Here is a 13,181-nt window from a genome sequence, read left to right on the forward strand (position 1 = left end):
GATCGATCATGCTTTGGGCTTATGTTGATGCCAGTGGCACAGGGGAACATATCTCTGGTAGAGGAAAGAATGGCTTCAATTAAATACCAGCAAATTCTCTAAGCTAACTTCACACCATATGTAAAAAAGATGAAAAGAGTATTGCTTCTACAACAGGATAATGATCCTAAAGACACCTCAAAATCCACAATGGGCGACCTCAAGAGGTGCAAGCTGAAGGTTTTGCCATGGCCTCATAGTCCCATGACCTAAAAATCATCAAAAATCTGTTGATAGACCTGAAAAAAGTAGTGCATGCAAGATGGCCCAAGAATCTCAAAGAACTAGAAGCCTTTTGCAAAGAAGAATGGGCAAAAATCCCCCAAACAAGAACTGAAAAACAATTAGCTGGCTACAAAAAGCTTTTACAAGCTGGCATACTTGCCAGGGCATGTTACTAAGTACTGACCATGTAGGGTGCCCAAAATTTTGCTTCAGGCCCTTTTATTTTTTGTTATTTTGAAACCATAACAGATGAATATATAAAAGTAAAATTGCTTAAAATATTAAAGACATGTGTCATCTTTAACTTTATGCCTTTTGGAAATCAAGCCATCTTTTGCCCGCTTAGCTATTAACAGCAACAGAAATTTTGATCAGGGGTGCTGAAACGTTTATTCTGTATATACTGTACATATAATAACAATGTTATTTTAGATGATTTAGATGAGTAGATAAACAAAATTACCCTCCACTGTGGATGAAATACCTGCAATTATCTGGTGGCGGATGCTTATTTAATTCCCTGTAAATTCATAAAAATTCTCAATTTGTGTTCAGATTTGGATGACACAAATATTTGAATGAAATTTTTCTTTTAAAAAAAGTTGATAAAAAGCTTTTAATTGTGATATCTCCTTTGAAAAATATTTCTATTTCCTGATAAATCATTTGGTACCACTGCCTATTTAATCTGTAACATTCATATATCTGCTTTCAGTCAAATTTCCAATGTCTTGATGCTTGCAGATTCAAAATGCATTCCAGATATACTTTTAAAGTACTCAAGGGTAGAGGATAATATTCCCAACTGTCCTTTTCCTGTCTATTTTCAGCCAGTTCCCTTTTCAGCTCTCTCTTCTTACTACACTGTTGTCAGTTGCCCTAAAGGTACTTTGTAAACAGTGTTGAAAAGTCTTTGTATTTCCAGCTTTCCACACAGAAATCATCCGCTTTTCTGTATCAGTCACTATGCTCTTGTGTAAACTGTCTGTATGTCCTTTACTGTTTCTGCTCTGCATTCCTGCTTCAACCTCATCTTCCACTTCATGTTCCTCTCTGTCAGGTATTCACATCAGTCCAATCTGTTACCCATAAGCCACACTGATCACTGTATGATGTCGATATTGTGTTTTCATGAGATTCCAGGTGTTTCCTTAGAGAGATGTTGATGGTATAAAATTGCTATGTATTTAGCACATTTCTGAGGTTGTTTCTGCATGTTTGCATTTTGTAGTACAACGAACGACAAAGGAAAAGGAAAACAACAGGTTTTAAATACACAAACACAATGAAGACTAAACGAGACACAGGTGAGAACAATGATGCAATGATGGCAGTGATGAGATCAGGGAATTGTGGGAAGTGTAGTTTTTAGACAGACAAGTGAAACACGGGGCAGACAACAAGGAAAATGTGACATTGAATGTGAACAGTGACGAGTGAAACAGAAAACACGGGGCAGACAACAAGGGATCTTAACACATACATATCAGTATATTGTATATATATATATAATTGCGTAAAGTTATTTTCGGTTAAAATTTATATCATGTTTATAGTCACCTTTTTTCCATACATATATTTTTATATTTTTATATAAAAATATATGTATTTTTATTTATTTTTTATTCAGAATGTTGTACATATAGTTTCAATGTACTCAGTTCCTCTCTTAAATTTTTATTTTCTTTTATTTTCATCCCCTTTTCTCCCAATTTGGAATGCCCAATTCCCACTACATAGTATGTCCTCATGGTGGCACGGTTACTCACCTCAATCTGGGTGCCGGAGGACAAGTCTCAATTGCCTCGATATATGTAACAAACATCATTGACAGTACCTCCAGCATTACTTTTTTTTTTCCTCCCCAATTTGAAATGCCCAATGCGCTCTAAGTCCTCTTGGTGGCGTAGTGACTCACCTCAATCCGGGTGGTGGAGGATGAAACTCTTGAGTCTGTCAACCCACGCTTTTTATGGCTTGTTGAACGCGTTACCACGGAGATATAGCATGTGTGGAGGTTTCACACCATCCACAGCGGCATCCACGCACAACTTACCATGTGCCCCACTGAGATCGAACCACATTATAGCGACAACGAGGAGGTTACCCCATGTGACTACCCTCCCTAGCAACCGGGCCAATTTGGTTGCTTAGGAGACCCGGCTGGAATCGCTCGGCACGCCCTGGATTCGAACTCACGAGCTCCAGTGGTGGTAGTCAGTGTCTTTACTCGCTGAACTACCCAGGCCCCCACCAGCAGCATTACTTTTATTTATTATTTTTTATTTTTTTTTGGAATGTCCAATTTCCAGTGTACACACTCCTCGTGATGGCGCAGTTGACTCGCCTCAGTCCGGGTGGGAGAGGACAGATCCCAGCTGCCTCCGCATCTGAGACCGTCTACTCGCACATCTTATCACGTGGCTCACTGGGTGCGCCACCGCGGACGCACAGCGCTTGTGGAGGCTTCACGCCATCTTCAGCATTAATTGATTTTTCCTATTTGATGTAAAGTCCCATCTGAATTTCTAAAATAAATGAGCTGTTAAGAAGGTTTTCCTCTAAGGAAGTTTCTCCATCCTTTACTGATAAACACCTATGATGCCACTCTTGTTCGACTAGGAATTAGAGCCAGGAACAAGAGAAAGTTCTGTCTTTAGAAACAGGACAGAATTTAATGTCAAATTAAGTAAATGTATTAACTAAGTGACATAAATGTAGCATATTTTGGTTAACAGGTTCGCTTTGGCAGCCTTATTCGCAATAATATATTTCGCCATTAGTTGACTTCAGTTGTGAATGACCAGCTTATTGCTGAATCATGCAATGCGGATGTACTGTATATATGACTCTAAATTGGCTATGGCAGGAATATATTCATTTTCAGAGTGATCTTTCCCTCATTTTCTATGTTTTTCAGAAGGTGGAGATAGAGAACCTTTCTAGTGAGAGTCCATATATAGGAAAGGCTTGTCAGAAAAGAAACATCATGTTCACATCTGAGAGCATCGATGCAAAAGACCAACAGCAGCTTCTCTCAGTGGATCTGACAGAGACAGACAACCCAAGAGAAAATTACATGTTCAGACATGACCAACTCAGAGGTACAAAAGTTCAAGGGCACTATGTCCTTTAAAATTGTATTAAAGCATTTAAATAGTAACATTTGTGTAATGTACTGTTTGTGTAATTTATTTTTATTGTGAGTAAATGAAGCAGCAAAAAATGCATGTTGTATATACTATTACAGTTTCTAATAGCAAATTGAAATTACTATTATTTAGTTATTTTGGAATTTTCTACAATGGCTCCAAAATATATTTGGACACATAATTCTCTTTTAAAAATGTATGAATTTCATTACATTAAACAGCAAAATAGTGTTTAATCATTCATTTTTATGTGTGGCTTAATTGTATAATATCTGCTTTTTAGCTAAGGAGCAGGTCTGTGAAGCGGAGAATGATCAGCTCAGGCAGAAGCTTCAGAAGCTGGGAGAGATGAGAGGAGAGATGAAGACCCTGGAGAGACAGCTGGACAGACAGAGTTCACAGAGGAATCAAGCCCAGGATGAAATGGACCAGTGGCAGAATCTGTTGCACAGCCTGGATCCCAGTGACCCCAAACATGTCAGTATTAACAATGTCTAAAAAAAACTCAAGCCATAAGAGGCTGTATGTTAATAGGAATTTACCATGGTGAAGTTTGAATTTGTGTATAGCAGAGTGCCTAAAACCCCCTCAACCATGGTAAAATAATTGTAACACACACAGCCTCTCATAGCTTATAGCTTGTATTGCATTCATACTATGCAATCACGGTCAAAAGTGTACTTTTGAAAGGCTGAATGCTCGACCGTGTGAAATGCACCGTTACGCAGAGAAGTGAAGTATACCTGGCATTAACTGAAGGCTGTTTACGGTTGCCAGGCAACATTGCTGCATTAAAGTAATATTTCTGGTTCAAAAGGGTGCAATAGTTGGGTTTTGGAAGTAAAAATTCCATTAATTTCTTCCATAGACTAATTGATTTTCAATGCTAACTTATAAACCTTTGAAGACAGACTCACCATAAGCTCAGGTTGTTCATCGATGCTAACCGTATATCCTCCTGTTGAAGCCATCCATCTGCGTTATTTCAAAATCTTATTTAATAACGGAATTCCTGTTGAACAACTACATTACCCATGGTTCAGCCTAGAAATTTTCACCATAAGAGAACCGTGGCCAACAAAGCCTGCGAAATCAGTCCAGAAGCGACCGCCCACTCCCATGAATGACACAAACGAGTCATCAAACTGCACTCTAAAAAATCAGCTGTAATGTCTGTAACATCTCAAAAACATGAATAACCAACACTCCTGGAAACATAATAAAAACTTTTATAAAAAAACTGATCTGACTATCTATAGCTTGTTTTTTTTATTTCACACCTTAGTCCCACTGTCCCCATATGAGGACATAACATTTTATTTGGATGTTTATTAGGAGCTACTAGTTACAAATCAAAAAGGCAAATGGAAAATATACGCTTGGGTCTCAGAAGGTTAAAGGTTTATAAGCTATTGTTGAAAATCAATTTGTCAATGGAAAAAAATTAGATTTTTACTTCTGGAACCAGACTGTTGCACTCTATACAAGTTAAGCTCAATCAACAGCATTTGTGTAATAATTTCATTACCACTACAAATATTGTTTATTTCCATTTTTTTATTTTGTGGGGCCAGTCCATAAACTTTAAAATGCACACTGTTTCAAAAGTATAGTAACAAAACACTTGGTATATGTTAACTTGACTCTATTGTGATAAAATCTCTTTTGTACATAGATTTTTTTAACTGGCATTACATCATCATGGCTTTATTACAATTAAGTTGTAATTGTTGATATAAGTGTACACAGATTAGGTCAGTAAGCGATTTTATGATACACTAAAACACATTAAGATGTGTAATGTTTACATCTTATGGCTATACTTTTTGGCTGTACTTTTTTACAGTGTGTATATTTAACATTTATGGATTGGCCCTATTCACTTCCATTGTAAGTGCCTTACTATAAACTCGCTTTTTGCTACTTCTTTATTAATAAACAACAGTTGAAAATATTTTTGTGAGTGGTAATGTTATAAATGACATCGATTGAGCATAACCTTTTTTGTACCCGGAATATTCCTTTAAGAAAATGTTCAACTGATGTGTTTGTAATGTCAGTTTACAACATGGCTCATCCAATCCGATTTTAGAGCTGGAACTATTGGTTTCACTAAATTGCAAACATCGGCTTGTATCCATCTTTTTCCTGAAAGTGGAAGTATTCCAGAATACTTAACAGTAATTCATAACAGCAGCCTGTTTCCGCTTTCCAATCTCCAGTGTTTTCACTCGCATCTGTGAATGTTCTTCAGTCAGTGTTGTGAAAAAGAGTCTCTATCACTAATGTGTTGTGGCAACTCCCTAACAACATAGATGATGATACCAAGATGTTCCATGTGGAATTAACCGTTGCTAACCCCATAATGTGCAGGACTTCAGAGGCCACTAGTTGCAGGCATATGAAATATTCCTGTCTCTTTAAGAGAAAAGAGTTCACTTCTGTCACAGGAGTAGTCTGTTAATGCTGTGGGTGGAGCCAAAGAGGTTCCTCACTCCCACACAGCCCCAGATGCTGATTGGCTGAGGGGGAATGTTTCCTGTGTTGATTCAAAGAGAGGAGCTGAGTGGAGAGGAAAGAGTGCCGGGATACAAGAGGAGGAGGGGGCAAGAATGAAGTATAAAGAAGAGGGCTACTACTGGAGATAGCTGGACTCCATGGACAAATGCTCCAAAGTTTTGTCTAGAAGAAGCGGATATAAAAGACACAGGAAATGCTTTGTTTCTTCTCAAAGATTTCCTGTTACCCCCTCATGGGTAGAGCCTATGTAGAGATGGAAAGTGAAGAGATGGCAGTCACACTTTTGTAGTAAGTACCCCACTCGGGCTCATGGGATGAGCCCCTCCTTAGTGTCAGGGCAAAAATATTATCAGAGCAAAGACATGCCACGTTTGGAGAGTATAAATTAAGTACAAATTATTTTAATTGAAAAAGGTATTAATGCATTAGTAGTGCATTTGATTAAATAATGCATTATGAGTAAATTAAAATGTGTTAATAAAAGTGTTATAACTGTTCTCATTCTGTAGGAGTGAAACAAAGTGTTGAGAAGGAAAGGAAAGTGGATGGCTGTTGAAAGTGAAAAATGCAGAAGTCCAAGACAGTTGTCGTTTTCTAGATTTGAGTTCTGCATCATTTTGACCTAACACAACAGTCTAGATCAGATTTAAATGTGTTAACAAATCATTAAACAGCTTGAAGTAAAATGTTACTGTGACAGGGCAGAGGGCGGGGCCGGGTCGTGATGCTACACACCTGGCACCTAATCAGGCTAATGAAGCCTCAGAGAGGGATAAGGGCTGAGTGGAGAGTGCACTTTTTGATTTGATCAGAACTTTGTTGTTTTATTACTCTGTGAAATAATGTAGTTACACATATTTTTTGAAAGACAAGTGGGTTATTTCATGTCCATTCAACCAAATTTCAGAAACTTCCCTAGCTGAATCTTTTTTGTTAAAAATTCTTCTAAAGAAAGATAAATATATATGTTGATGAACGCCAAATCATCAGTTGACTTCAGCACCCCTTGTTGCGTTTTATGCTAATGGTGTCCAAAGATTGGGGGGAAAACACTTTTTTGTTTTTCCAAAGTTGCTTTACCTATAACTCTAGAAGTATTAAAGATGTATATATATACATATATATATATATATATATATATATATATATATATATATATATATATATATTAATATCCTTTTAGATTCGGTTCATAACAAACTTTCCTTTTTGTATCTTCATTTTAGTGGCTGTCAGTGTTGCTCCATTAGAAAACTTACCTTAACCTTTTTCATTGGTCAAAAGCCATTGGATTTTCAAAATGTACAATCTTGATTTTTGAGACTGTATAGAAAATACACTATTATTAAGAATAAGGGACACGTGGCTCATCGGTTAGTTCAATACCTTTATTTAGTTTTTTTTAAATGTATAATGAAATCCAAATTGACCCTATTTAGTTTCTCAATAGATGCTCGTGACCTTATTGTGCACGATTCTTGATCACAAATTTTGTTTAGTTGGCGGCTGATGTCTCTAAGTCTTTAAAGTTTCAACCAGATGCTGGAGGTGTTTTCAGGTCTGGCTCCATTCTGGTATGAAACAATCCACTCAATTCCTGATGGATAAAGTCAAGTCCTGCCTTTTCATTTTCTGTTTGAATATCCTTTTTCACCTGTAAAAACCTCACATTATGAAAGTAAAATGGGTTGCGAATGCCATATTGACTTATAGCAAATGTTGCAATTATAAATGTAAGTCTACTGGTTTCACACAGCAGAAGGATGAATGGTAAAAATCCAATGGCAAAACTTTCTCACCCAGCTCTCTCTGTCATCACTTCTCCAGGCTCATGTGAAGGCCCAGTTGTCCAGTAAGACGCAGTTGCTGGCCATCATGAGCAGAAAGCATCAAGAGCTGGAGAGAAGGCTGGATGATATGATCACACGCATTCACAAGGAGACGCAGGAGATAAACGAACTAGAGCAACAACTTAATGATGGTGAGGAACCTTTTCAAGAAGTGTCAAGTTGGATAAAAATTGTGTTGAATTCACTATTTTGCCAGAATAGCTTAAAAAATCTGAGATCTGTTACCTGAGATTTATTTTATTTTGGGTTATAAAATAAAATCCAAACATAAGCAATAAGAAACCATCTGTTGGGGAAGACTTGAAAGGAAGCAGTGATTTCAAACATCTCCAATCCCTCAGGCCAGATAGCTGCTAATGAAGCACTCAAGCGTGATCTTGAGGGCATCATCTCTGGTCTCCAGGAGTACCTGCAGGGGGTGAAGGACCAAGCACGAAGAGCCCAGACAGACTGCAGGTGTCTACAGAAGGAGAATGATGCTCTGCAGCGACTTCTACATGAGAAAGAGCTGCAATGCACAGAGCTGGAGAAAGAAGCTGAAAGAAGTGCTGAAAGCGCCCAGGAGGTCAGAGTCTGTTTCTGGCATAACATTCATCAGCACAGTAGTTTTATTTGGCATTTTGTAATAATTAATAACATCTTTTTTGTAGGAGCTGCAGTGTCAGCAGCTGGAGTTACTGGATCTGAGAAGGGAGAATGAGGAGTTGAGGCAGGCTCAGGGTCAGATCAGTGAATATGAGGCAGAGCTAGAGACCCAGCTGCAGGAGAGAGACACTGAAGCCACACAACTAAAGGAGGAGCTGGACAGACTGCGTCGACTCAGTCATGTAGGAAACCGCTTTTTATCTCATTACATATTTACTGTATGCATATTAACCCTTAAATGTATGGATTTGCCAAACATTATCACATACCTCCGGTCTTTATAGTCCCGCCACGTATATCTATTACAAAGGGATCTACAAAATGCTCAGATAGAGTACAATTTTCAAAACCTTTATTAAGACAATTAGAAAATAATAGAATAGAATCTATTCTAAATATGTTTGTTTTATTTTTCATTATCAAAGAGATGATGCAACAAATATAGAACAGGAATCTTTACATATACTCAAAAGTTTCATGAGATGCAAGCTTACTTTCAAACACATAACACATAAGATACACATATGTATTTTCTCAGGCACATTTTGAGTCTAAATAGACGCACAACTTTTTCAGTAGTACACAGAAATAACAATAGTTAAATCATACTGTTCATGTGTTACACTTGCTATAGTTTACGTTGATGTTGTTTCTTCATCAAATAGTAATGTCAAATATCAATCAAATCAATCACCGGAAAATCAGCACCACCTTGAGGAAGAAATAGCATATATAACATGTTTGTGTACATGCATATTGAATACTGATAATTCACCACTGTCACACGGAAAATCAACGTGATATAGTAGTCATTTGAATGAATGTAATACTCGTTAAATAAAATTTGTCTTGTAATAAACAAAGAAATTGATATAATTTGATAGTAAACTTATTTAGATATGAAATAATAAAATAATGTGATTTATGTAAGCGCATGAAGCAACACTATTTCATATCTTGGGTGTAATGATCCTATACACTTTTGGTGATCAAGCAATATATATATATATATATATATATATATATATATATATATATATATATATATATATGCTACACTATTCAGAAGAGAAAGATTGAGGAATACTAAAGAGGTGTGGGCATAACTCCAAAAATGGATGAGGAACAGTAGTTGGAATGAGGTCCCGGGTCACTAAAGACCTGAGGTTTGCACTAATAATTTCCATTGTTTCATTTTTGCAACTTGTCCTGTGCGTTTACAGATGGAGCACTCTGCTTTGCAGGCGGAGCTGCAGAAGGAAAGACAGTCTAAAGAGAATGCTTTGGCACAGATGCACATGGCTGCTGACAGAGACCTAGAGAACACAGAACTGCTGCAACAGGTCAATGCTCTCCAGGTACTGCAGATTCATATCAGAATAATAAGCTCACTCTCACCCTCATTTTGTTCTACACCTGACTCTCTTTTATTTTCGTAGAACATAAAAGCATATGTTATACAGAATGTTATCCTCAGTGACTATTCGCTTTCATTGCATCTTTTTTCGAAACAATGAAAGTGAATGGTAACTGAGACTAACATTCTGTGTAACATCTCCTTTTATGTTCCACAGAAGAAAGAAAGTCATATAGGTTTGAAACAACATGAGGGTGAGCACATGATGACATAATATTTGGTTAAACTATCCCTATGCACTGTTGAGGCCATTTTGAATATGATTCTTGGTAATCGTGACTTCCCAGTTCATTTTTGATGGTAGAGAAGTGGCACTGAAACAGTCCTACTGCTTGTGCGTGACAATTCTACTACCTTTAGTTTTAGGTTAACCTATTTAACTTGTATTTCTCTAATACTTTCTCCAAAGCAAACTCACACATTTTATGGATAAATTAATAGCACTTTATCACATTATTATTTGTATTTTTTTTTTTTTCATTTTTATTAACTTTCAGTTACTTTCAACATGGGATTCAATAGTTTTCCAAATGCCCTGTAAAGTAGCAGAAGGTGATGATAAACACGAAAGCACAGGTTTTGGTCCAAATTTGTGGAATTACTTCAGTTGTAAATACCAAAATATCATAAATTATGTTAACTTTTTTCTTTGGTCACTTCAGCCCCATACATGTATCACTGTACTACATTTAAACCTCTTTCACTGCCAATAAAAAGAGTGTTCTGTACATTCTTATCCTTGGTAATGTTTGAGCATAGGTGGGTAGAGTAAAAGTATAATTCTGTAAGTATAAATATATAAGTATACTTTTACTTTCCTTAAGTAAAAGTATAATTTTTTTTATTTTTATTATTACTCAAGTAGAAGTAAAAGTAGTAATGTTACAAATGACTTGAGTAAGAGTAACCAAGTATCCAATAGAGTTTACTCCCAAATATTCCATTACATAATACACATTTAACACATATTATATAATAATAATTATTATTAATAATGGAAATTGTCATTATACACCCTCATGTTTCAAACTATATGACTTTCTTTCTTCCATGGAGCACAATTAAGGAGGAGGGGCACATTAATACACACGCTTTCATGGGTTGAAGTCCAGAGGCCACATCTCCCATGGAGCCTAGCTCGCAGCATCCACCACCCCATTTTCACCCAACAATCCCTGCATTCCAATGGGATAAATCACATTCCGAAGAGCCATTTGAAGGGAGAAAAATCATGATATTCATGCTGTAAGATCATTTCAAACAGGACTTCCAATACAAATTACTTAAAATGTGAGTTCCGAATTACAGTTGTTGTAATGGAGATGGTGCGCAACCAAAAGGCATTCAATCTAGCGCATGTTCAACGCACAATGGTCTATAGTTACAGAATCACCCAGAAAATGACAACGAGACAAGCCCACAGTATCGCCAAAACTTACCACTGTGCAATTTTTATCTTGAAATATCTGCTTATCTTGGTGTAGTTAAGGCATTGCATGAAGAAAGTGTTTGTTTAGAGCCTGCCTGCTGCAGTCATTAACTGTACTCAAGTGACAGAATGCAGCTGTAAAGTTCCGCTGGCATAAAAGTCCCATTAGAAAATCTCTCAATAAATTACGCATTTATTAACACTTATTAATTTAAAACCTCTGCCCATTGTAACGTGTTTTTTTTTTTCTTTGGAAATGTCTATGCAGTTCAGATGGAAGACAGTACACACAAAAGTTAACAAGGTTTTTCCCTTCTTCAAGACTGAATAATACTAGAGTAAATAAGCCATGTCCTTTGATAATGATTTGGGTCATATTTAATGGAAAATATGTGAGTTGCGCTACGTGAAGTGGCAGAAATATAAACAGCCTCTTGAGTAGCGCTGACAACAGACACCGAGCACCGGCGGTGGTGTGCATACCTTCATTGAAAACAGTTGTTTTGAATTTTAGAACGGGCCATGTCGTCTGCCAGATGCTTCCGGGGTGCAACCCCCTTAAGAGTGAAAAGTACCCAGCGTAAAATATATGGGCTGTAAAAAGCTTAATTTAGTAAATACTTAAAGCTACACTATGTAACTTTTGGGCCTCTAGTGGTTAAAAAATAAAACTGTATGTGTCGTGTGGAAGAACATTGTTTTGGTAATGACGTAAGTTGTGGTTCGGCTCTGCTCCTCTGCATGGATGAATGTGGTTCGAGGCACCGGTCCTGAATACAGGACATCTTCTCAAAGCGAATGGACAAATAAATAACAAAAGAAAGGAAAAGACGGATTTCTGAAAAACATTTAATCTGAGCAGATAAGTGTCATATCTTATGCTGTTGTTTTGACTAATTGGATACATTGAACAAAACATTGTTTTGAAATAAATTACAAAAGTTTGGCAACATTCATTAATATTAGACATAACGATTGCTAGTCTGATAAGGTCAAACGTTGGAAAGTTTTTATAACTGCAGGATGTTCTGGCCAAATAGACCACAGCAGTAACTAATTTATAGATTGTCATTGTTACCAACCAGTGGTCAACATTATTTCAAGACTCACATGTTCTTGGCAAGCCTAGGACTAAATTATTTATTTATATAAGTTATTGCTGTTATAAAGAAAAATACACACGTGTGCTAGCAAGTGAAAAGTTCTGCACCGATTACAGTATAATTATTGTATTTCACTACACACACAGTGTGATTACACAGTTATACATAAACTATCTTGCCTGATGTGTAAGAAAAAAGCCATCTCTGGGTCGCTTTTAAATCCTTTCAGATCTCGGAGTTGTCGCCACCTCTGAAGAGCCAAGCTGATGTTGTTTCAGGTTTTATTACAGACTCTGTCCATTTCACTTTTTGCTTGTAGACTACCGTATTATGCACCAAATCATAATTTTTCTGGTTGTAATTGGGAGTTTGGTTGAACAATAAACTGCATCTGGGATTTTATTCATTTTGGCCTCTTGTAGCCTCTGTGTCTGTGCCCGTCATTGTAAGGAAAGACTATGAATTTGATTTTTTTCATTCTATAAATGGATTTTAAAAACTATCGACCAATTAATCCGTTATCTGTCTTTTGCAACACCTGTATTGGCAAAATCCACCTTTGGGTGACCTCTAGTTTGAATCATTGATATCTTTTACAGGAGGAGAGGGATGCCTTTAAAGAGAGGGTAGATTCTCTTCAGAGCGATTTGGAGCAGGTCAGGAAAAATTTTCTGTGCCCAGAGCGTGTGGCAACTCATTTAGAAGAGCTGAGAAGAGGCATAGGTACAGGACAAGAGGGACAGAGGTTTGTTAGATCCTTACATCTGATTAAAATGAAAGTGGATTGTCTGGCTACAGATC

At 36.9% G+C, this 13,181-nt stretch overlaps 1 protein-coding gene across 1 annotated transcript in view; it reads left to right on the forward strand.

Annotated features, from left to right (window-relative positions):
- Nucleotides 1–13,181, forward strand: part of LOC127641399 (centriolin-like) — a 42,969-nt gene that overhangs the window by 8,541 nt on the left and 21,247 nt on the right. Inside the window, exons 7-13 of the mRNA XM_052124387.1 lie at nt 3,185–3,368; nt 3,700–3,893; nt 7,764–7,917; nt 8,128–8,351; nt 8,437–8,613; nt 9,655–9,789; nt 12,980–13,125. Of these exons, the coding sequence (XP_051980347.1) occupies nt 3,185–3,368; nt 3,700–3,893; nt 7,764–7,917; nt 8,128–8,351; nt 8,437–8,613; nt 9,655–9,789; nt 12,980–13,125 (1,214 nt within the window). The remainder of the gene's footprint in view (nt 1–3,184; nt 3,369–3,699; nt 3,894–7,763; nt 7,918–8,127; nt 8,352–8,436; nt 8,614–9,654; nt 9,790–12,979; nt 13,126–13,181) is intronic.

Source organism: Xyrauchen texanus, chromosome 4 (genome assembly GCF_025860055.1).
Source record: "Xyrauchen texanus isolate HMW12.3.18 chromosome 4, RBS_HiC_50CHRs, whole genome shotgun sequence".
Taxonomy (NCBI): domain Eukaryota; kingdom Metazoa; phylum Chordata; class Actinopteri; order Cypriniformes; family Catostomidae; genus Xyrauchen; species Xyrauchen texanus.